General features: G+C 34.7%; 1 protein-coding gene across 1 annotated transcript in view; it reads right to left on the bottom strand.

Moving 5' to 3' along the window:
- Positions 1-995: 995 nt before the first annotated feature.
- The window catches only part of LOC113632435 (C-type lectin domain family 12 member B-like), a 33,879-nt gene continuing 25,108 nt past the window's right edge, over positions 996-9,766 (bottom strand). The window contains exon 9 of the mRNA XM_027129610.1: positions 996-2,240. Coding sequence (XP_026985411.1) covers positions 2,192-2,240 — 49 coding nt within the window. The 3' untranslated portion in view covers positions 996-2,191. The remainder of the gene's footprint in view (positions 2,241-9,766) is intronic.

Genomic DNA, 9,766 nt, shown 5'->3' with positions numbered 1-9,766 from the left:
GGCTTATACCCTGAGAGAACTATAATTCAAAAAGAGTCATGTACCAAAATGTTCATTGCAGCTCTATCTACAATAGCCCAGAGATGGAAACAACCTAAGTGTCTGTCATTGTATGAATGGATAAAAAAGATGTGGCACATATATACAATGGAATATTACTCAGCCATAAAAAGATATGAAACTGAGCTATTTGTAATGAGGTGGATAGACCTAGAATCTGTCATACAGAGTGAAGTAAGTCAGAAAGAGAAAGACAAATACCGTATGCTAATACATATATATGGAATATAAGAAAAAAAATGTCATGAAGAACCTAGGGGTAAGACAGGAATAAAGACACAGACCTACTAGAGAATGGACTTGAGGATATGGGGAAGGGGAAGGGGAATCTGTGACAAAGCGAGAGAGAGGCATGGACGTATATACACTACCAAACGTAAGGTAGATAGCTAGTGGGAAGCAGCCGCATAGCACAGGGAGATCAGCTCTGTGCTTTGTGACTGCCTGGAGGGGTGGGATAGGGAGGGTGGGAGGGAGGGAGACCGAAGAGGGAAGAGATATGGAAACATATGTACATGTATAACTGATTCACTTTGTTATAAAGCAGAAGCTGACACACCATTGTAAAGCAATTATACTCCAATAAAGATTTAAAAAGTAAATAAAAAATAAATTTTAAAAAATGTGTAGGAAAATCATAGATATGAAACAATGTAAAATTGTTGCAGGCTGGAATTAAAGTTATATAGTAGGTAATCTGGTGTAAGAACCTCCAGGGAAGATTCTAGTTTGAAAAATAATCTAATAATGACATAATCTTTTGTTATTCAAAGCATGCATGGAAAACTACAAAGGAAGTTTCATGCAACTGCTAATTTGTAGTTTACCTCCTCCACAAAGTACCTATCGGGAAGTGAAAAATAGTGCTTTAATATGACATGACCTTTGGTATTTTGAAAACTATTTCATAAATTACAGACTTTTTGATTTAAAATGTATAAGAAAAATATTTAATAAGTGCTTAATAAGAGTATTCCTATAACAAGTCTGAGGCCCTATAGGAGAAGAAAAATGAACCAAATTACATATTGTATTAGAGGTTACTTTGAACAAAAATACCATAGGATACAGAGAAAAGTATGTAGATTTGTCAGAATAGAAATTATATTTTTGGCTTTACTGGTTAAATTATAATAGATAATTCTTAGTAGTTGGTAACTACTTAGTAGTAGTTGATATCACCACCCATAGCAGGGAGTTTACATTTTGTTTTTATAGTATGTAATATAGTTTAGTACAGTCTGTTGTGTTACAGTAAATAACTATATAGTTTGGAAGACTTCAGTGGTCACCAGCTTGTAGGTAAAAAAGAAATTATCTTACTATAAATTTCCAAATATTTCTCTGTTGTTAGTTTTTACCTGATGACTGAGAACCTTACTACGGACACCACCTCCCTCAAGCCTCTCCCACTTACTTATGAGTCTAACGTTCATTTGCCCTCTTCTCATCGTTGCATATGTCCTCCCAGGTACCCTTGTTATTGACCAGTGATGAAGAATCACATTCTTCTGATCCATCAGTGTCCAAGTGCACCATCCTCTTACCTCCAGGCCACTCAATTGCTCTGCCTCACCATCTCCACGTGACTTCTCCACTCTGGCTCAGCCAACCCCTCCCATGGGAACACCTTGGTTCTTGTCGTACCTTTAAATGTTTCATCTCAAAAATGTCTTATTAAAACTTCCCACCCTCCACAAACACACTAACTTTTCTAGATTGCTCATTTATCTCTTTCCAACACGAAAATGCTTTGATCTCACTAGCATCTCTAGTCTTGTCTCCAGCTCGACTTTGTTCTAATCTATCAGTCTGCTTCTTACTTCACCTTCCTCCATGTCCACCTTGATTCCATAATATGTTTCTCTTCTGCCAATCACTAACTTCCTTGAACTTTTTTTGGTCCCACTTGTTCAATAAAATCATTATCTTATATGGTATAAATTATCTCTTTCTCTTTGTCAATGTCTGAGAAGCCAAGTGCTTTTAGAACAGATCAGATTTTCTGCAATATAAATTCATTGTCACCAACATGAAATTGCTTTAACACTGCTGGGAGTCCTGTTACTTTTTTCAGGTCACCATTCTTTCACATTCTCTGAAACCAATTTTATCACACTTTCTCCATTCTTCACAAATCTCTGTCTCTTCCACACCCACTCTTGTTCTCAGAAGATGACCTATATCACAGAAAAATAAAAGCCACCAGATTATCAGACTGAACATCTCTCAGGTTGCTCCCTATATATGCGTGCATCGCATCTTCTCTCCTGTTCAACAGAGCTGTTCTTCCTCTTCGGTAAAGCCAATTTCAACTGTATTTGAATATATCCACTCCTATCACCGGAGAATCATACACTATTTATCACTTCTCTTTCCTTTTGAATATTCAATGTCTTCTTAATAGTTTCCTTCTCACCAGCTTAAAATTACATGCAATTTTTAACCTTATTAGACCTCAAATCCCAATATAACTACTATCTTCACTCTCTATCACTCTTAAAAAAGAAAAATTCTCAGAGTGCCTTTGCATTTCATCTCTATTTCTTATCTTTTATTCTCACTACTCAAGCCGTTGCATCCTGGCTCCTGCCCCAGTGATTCCTTGGCATCAGCACACCTTTAGATCATAAGTGATCTCTGCTTCACTAAACGGATCCCTTTATTTCGCTTTTAGATGAGCTTTTAATAGCATTCAACACCATTCACCACTCCCTTCTTTTTAAACATTTCTTCTTAATTCTGTATTTTCTTGGTCTCTTTATCCACAATCACTGTTTCAATGATTTCTTATAACAAGTGTTTATACATGTGTATGTGCTGAAAAGATTTTTCCTTTAGGTTTCAGCTCACTTATCTCCTTGTCAATTAACATCTCCTCTTAGTGCCCCAAATATTAACAACTAAAACTCAACACCTCAAAAATGAAAACAAAGTAAACAAGATCATCATCACAAATGCATTCCTATATTAGTAAAGGTCACCATTTTTTAACTTGTTGAAGGAGTAAGAAATCTGGAGTTCTACTTATTATCTCATTCTCTGTATATCTATGTCAATTACAAGACTTGGCCTATTTTAAATAATACATTATTCTCAGACTGTCTGCCTCTGCTCTGCCTCACCTTTGCAGCTCCATGTGATACTACACTTCTTTCTATCTTTATGCTCCTGCCACATCATTCTTCTTTAACTGAATGGGCCATTCTTCCTAACATCACCAGGTCTTTACACATCCTAATGTCCTTGCCTGAAACACTCTCTCCCTCGTTTCTTTACCTAAGTAACTGTAGGAATTCAATTTGTAAAATACCTATTCCAATCTGCACTCCCTTAGAGATCTTCAGGGAACTCCTACACTAGCTCAGTTACCTATATGATATTTCTCATAGCACCATGTGGATAATTTACCTTTTCTAGGCAATAATCAACACAGTAATTTAAAAATAATTTCTGTAGTTATTTGACTGATATATGTTTTCTCCAACAATTCTAATTTCCACAAGGATATGTCTATTATTGTTTATCATTTTAGGACTTGACATATAGTAGGCACCCAAACATGTTACTTAAATGGGTGAATCAGACAATAAATTACAGAACACTCAATAAATTGTGTTTAAACAACTGGATATACTTTTGGGAAAATTAACCTTAACTCCCTATGTCAGGCAAATGAAATACTAAACGTAAGTAATACGTATAAGGGAATGAAACACAGAAATTGTATTTTTAATCTTTGAGTAAGGCCAAGAAACATAGAAAATAAAGACAAATTTTTAAAAATAATATATTTGGTCAGAAAAAAGAAAAAACAGAACATTTTAATTTATATAACACCCTTTATTTATTAAAATATGAAAACTACATAACCTATGTACATTGTATAACACATATATATAACGTGATGAAGTCTGATGAAAATATAATCAGTTTCGTCTTAGAATGGTTAATTAGGAGTTTCTCCCACTATAGACAACACCAGTTCAGTTTTTAAACAATGAGCTTGCTATTTTTTATATCCAGTTTTCTCAGTAACAGAGCCAAAAAGACATGAAATACTAATCTAAAATAATGAGAACTAGCCATGCGGAAGGGAAGCAAGAGCTGGGACTGGGGCTAGGGTGGGGAAGGGAAGAGGTGGGTAAGGGGGCGAGGGTGTGGTTGCAGACGAAGGAGGGGCCATAAGAGCCGGAGCCTAGGATTAGGAGATTGGGAGCAGTGATGCCACCCAGCCACGTTTTCTCCTGCGGCAGAATCTACCCTTCCCTCTTCTACCCCTCTTCCTCAGCTGGTCAGTGGGGGCTGAGGCGGGTAGAATCCAGCCGTCAGAGCTCTTAAGAGAAAAACCCAAGATAGAAAAGCATCAGTAAAATTTAAATAAGAAGGGGAGTTAGTCAAGGCAAATGTTCTAAGAGGATAAACCAATATTGAAATTTAATTTGGGTTCCGAGAGTAGAAGAATGTTGGTGACCTATTAAGAGCAAGTTTATTTGAATGCCAGAAAAGAAAGTTTGAGCAGAGCACTGAACTGGAGAAGAGAAGGCACAGACAGGTGCCGATTCAGATTCGGTACAATCAGGTGCTACGTTTTTAGGAGATTTTACCTCTAAAACATTTTTTCAATTTCTTACCTCTTCTCCATCTATGTTATTTTTCTTATCTGAGATATTATTTACAGGGTCTTCCCATCTCTTTTATTTCAGTTGTTGGCTTAAAATGCCATAAGTACAAGTTCAATCATGCCGCTTTCCAAATTATTCAGTTGGTGATTCCCTGCTTCAACGCCTTTTTGAAGCACTTGTATAAAGTTGGATGGGTAATAAATCCTTGATCCTAAATCAGGGCTTGAAAGTTTGAGAGGCAGCCTTTGTGATGTATGCTTTGGACACATATCAGAAGCCACCGTTATTTAAATTTCCATCCTATCCTAATATGTGTGAGGTTCGATAGCAACACTGGTCTCTCCTTTTACCTAAGTTCTGACAGTGAGTTCCTGAATCTTTAAGATGCTGCCCGTGGCTTGTGATTTATACATTGTACATTTTACATTATGTGTTTTATATATTAGTGTACATATTATAATTTATACCAAATTTTTCTTCCCGACCTACAGAAAATCCATCATGACATTTTCAGGCTATTTGGTACAAGAAGTAAAAATACTCAAACTTAATTGAATGTATATTGTTTGCTACTCATTAATTTCATTCCTTAAACTAATAATTATTAAGAGTGTATAATATAGCTGTGTCTCTGCTACACACTGAAGAGAGACGGTCACTGGAGTCCAGTTTTTTAGTCTATTTGAGAAAAATAGGGCCATGGTTATAAGTAATTGTGTAAGGGACAGTGAAATGGGTGTGCAGCTTTAAAGAGAACCACAAAATCAAATCCTGACATGGGTTGAAGTAGGGTGGAGGTTTAAAAATTTTTATTTTAAGAAATAGTAACTGATTTGAGTCCTAAAGAGTTACTAAGAGTTAATGATGTAAGTTAGGGGGAAAGCAGACAAAACAAAGAAAGCAACATAAAATCATGAACAGAGCAAACAGTCCTTGTGGCAACACAAAGCATTAAGAGGGTGGAGAGAGGAAATAAAACTGAAAAGATGGCAGGAGTGAGGAACAATTTTGCATCTCTTTCAGCAGCCTTATTGTGATTTCATAGACAGTGGAAGTTTATCATGTTATGTAAGTAATATGACATTGACCGATTTGAGTTTTAAATATATAACTGGCTGCTGTGCAGAAATGGAATTGGCTTTTAAGAACAAAGACAGTCCTAAGGAGACAGTTATAAGGCAGCAGCCAGTTCAGGAGAAAAATGATAAAGGTTTTAATGAGAGATGTCATAATCGGATGACATGTAGGATGTCGTAAATAATAATGATAATAATTAATAATAAAAATAATAATAGGTTTAGGAGCGATGCTATCAGGGCTTGATGAATGAGTGAAATTCAGGAGACTAAAAAGGAAAGAGGAGAGGGAAATTTAAGGATGATACTGGCATTTTCTTGGGAACTGAGTTGGCACTAGAGGTAGAGATGACATAACCTTTGGACATCTTTAGCATGAGGTGTCCATCCTCAGAGTCTGGGAATTCATTCCACCCAAACCTGGAATTTAAAATACAAAGGAAAAGGCTTCAAATGACTAAAGTGGGCCTTCTCTGCCATATATCAAACAAATAAGTGGTGGAGTCTCTATAAAAACTTTGATTTAGTTCTTTAAGTCTCTAGATAAAGATGTGAAAACGTTTTGAGTTCCTCCAGCCTTCTTTTCTGTTCAGAAGATCTGCTTTTAAATATAGATGACAAATCTGTCTTGCTTCTTGTTTCCTGTCTGTCTCAAAACAGAAGTAAAAGTTCTAAGTTAGAACCATTAGTATAAATTAAATTAATTAAATATATCAAAGTTCACATTATTTTCATATACAATAGACCCTCCACATCTGCAGGCTCCACATCCCTATATCACACCAACCACTGATAGAAAATATTTGAAAAAAAATTCCAGAAAGTTTCAAAGAAGCAAAACTTGAATGCACTGCACACTGGCAACTATTTACATAGTGGAGTTTGTTTTTCCTGAATTAAAAAATAATTTTTCTTTTTGATTTTTCTTGGGGTATAGTTGATTTACAATGTTGTGTTAGTTTCTGCTGTACAGCAAAGTGAATCAGTTATACATATATCCACTCTTTTTTAGATTCTTTTCCCATACAGGCCATTATAGAGTATTGAGTAGAGTTCCCTGTGCTACACAGTAGGTCCTTATTAGTTATCTGTTTTATATATAGTAGTGTGTATGTGTCAATCCCAATCTCCCAATTTATCGTCCCCACCCCCAGGTAACCATAAGTTTATTTTCTACATCTGTAGCTCTATTTTTGTTTTGTAGATAAGTTCATTTGTAGCCTTTTTTTTAGATTCCACATATAGCGTTTACATTGAATTTAAACTATTTTCATAGCATTTCCATTGTATAAGGTATTATAAGTAGTCTAGAGATGACTTAAAGTATACAGGAGGATGAGCAAAGGTTATATACAAGTCCCTTTTCTACAAGGGACTTGTACATCTGCAGATTTTGTTATACAACAGTGGGGGGAGGGGTCCTAGAACTAATCCCCCATGGATACTGAGGGGCAACTGTATACCCAGTTTAAACCTTGTTAAAATCCCTGAAATATTTCCTGAGAAAAAATAGCAAACAGAAAAATCCAACAAAAACTACTTGAAATCTGAGCATTTAGATTCATATAATATGTATTTTTAGGTCTATAAATTCTTCATCCTGTAACAAAATGTATTTCAAGAATTAATGTTTTCTTTTTCAAATGAGCATCAAGTAAATTAATTTCCCAGTAGGAAGACTATATCCAATTGAAATATCAGTACAACTCAAATTGAACATATTTCATGAATTAAATCGCCCACTTTACTAGGTTCTAACAATAATTCAAAGGTATGCAAAAATTTACTCTTCATTTATGAGAAAATAAGACAGTTTGCAATTTTATTCTGAACTTAAAATGGTATATACCATCCTTTTATATTTTTGTACTTTTTATTGTTAGTCTTTTAAAATTCTAGATTTTTCCCACACTTCCCAAGTATACACACAACTAATAATTGAAATGCCAATCTCTACAATCTTGGGTAAGACTTTTTGTAGAATTTAGCTAGATTTTAAACTACATACTTTTAAAAAACTTTGCCAGCCAAAACTTTCAGGAATTTAGTCTTGTATTTCCTCTTTCATTCTCAGTGAATCTGTAGTTGATTTTGTACATCAGTCAAGACAGTATGGTACTGTCACAAAAATAGAAATATAGATCAATGGAATAAGACAGAAAGCCCAGAGATAAAGCCGGGCACCTACGGTCATCTAATCTATGACAAAGGAGGTCAGAATATACAATGGAGAAAAGACCCTCTCTTCAATAAGTGGTGCTGGGAAAACTGGACAGCTACATGTAAAGGAATGAAATTAGAACACTCCCCAACCCCATACAAAAAAACAAACTCAAAATGGATTAAAGACCTAAATATAAGGCCAGACACTATGAAACTCTTAGACAAAACATAGGCACAATACTCTTTGAGAAATCGCAGCAAGATCTTTTTTGATCCCGCTCCTAGAGTAATGAAAATAAAAACAAAAATAAATAAATGGGACCTAATTAAACTTCAAAGCTTTTGCACAGCAAAGGAAACCATCAACAAAAAGAAAAGAAAACCCACAGAATGGGAGAAAATATTTGCAAACGAAGTGACTGGCAAGGGATTAATCTCCAAAATATGCAAACAGCTCAGCAACTCAATGTAAAAAGAAACAACCCGATCAAAAAATGGGCAGAACACCTAAATAGACATTTCTCCAAAGAAGACATACATATGGCCAAGAGGCACATGAAAATATGCTCAACATCACTAATTACTAGAGAAATGCAAATCAAAACTACAATGACCTATCACTTCACACCAGTCAGAATGGCCATCATCAAAAAACCTACAAACAATAAATGCTGGAGAGGGTGTGGAGAAAAAGGAACCCTCCTACACTGTTGGTGGGAATGTACAGCCACTACAACGTACAAATTGATACAGCCAGTATGGCGAACATTATGGAGGTTCCTTAAAAATACTAAAAATAGGGCTACCATATGACCCAGCAATCCCACTCCTGGGCATATACCTGGAGAAAACCATAATTCAAAAAGATACATGCACCCCAGTGTTCATTTTAGCACTATTTACAATAGTCAGGACACGGAAGCAACCTAAATGTCCATCAACAGATGAATGGATAAAGAAGATGTGGTACATATGTATATATGTGGTACATATATACAATGGAGTATTACTCAGCCATAAAAAAGAACAAAATAATGCCATTTGCAGCAACATGGATGGACCTAGCAATTGTCATACTGAGTGAAGAAAAACAGTATCATATGGTAGCACTTATATGCGGAATCTAAAAAAGAAAGGGTACAAATGAACTTATTTACAAAACAGAAGTAGAGTCATGGATGTAGAAAACAAACTTATGGTTGCCAGGGGACAAGGCGGGGGTTGGAGGAGGAATAAATTGGGAGATTGGGATTGACATATACACACTACTACTATATATAAAATAGATAACTAATAAGAACCTGCTGTATAGCAAAGTGAAAACTACTCAGTACTCTGTAATGGGTAAAGAATCAAAAAAAAAAAAATAAGAGTGGATATATGTATATGTATAACTGATTCACTTTACTGTACACCTGAAACTAACAAACATTGTAAATCAACTATATGCTAATAAAAATTTTTTTAAATGACCCTCACTTACTTTAGGTTAAAGGAATTTTGACAAATCTATTTTCTAAAAATAGAAAGCAAAACAAAGAGCTAAATATTAAACAATTATTAAATATAAAAGAATTAAACATTAAAGATTTAAAAAAATATTAAAATTTTTTTTAAAAATTAAAAAATTAAATATTAATTTAAATATTAAAGAATTAAATACAAATATTCAGTAGAATAAGTAGCTTTTTAAATATATTAATCTCTGATAAATGTTATTCCTATATACAGAAATTTCAAGTTTGTAAAGTATAATTCTTTGGTTCTATAATGGAACGTTAATTAAGACAAATTACTTTTAAAACACATCACTTTCAACCAGAAAGAAAAGGGAGAAAAGAA

Source organism: Aethalodelphis obliquidens, unplaced genomic scaffold, assembly GCF_003676395.1.
Source record: "Aethalodelphis obliquidens isolate GAN/ISIS:26980383/991018 unplaced genomic scaffold, ASM367639v1 scaffold36, whole genome shotgun sequence".
In the NCBI taxonomy this organism is placed as follows: domain Eukaryota; kingdom Metazoa; phylum Chordata; class Mammalia; order Artiodactyla; family Delphinidae; genus Aethalodelphis; species Aethalodelphis obliquidens.
This window is presented reverse-complemented; position numbering and strand designations above follow the sequence as displayed.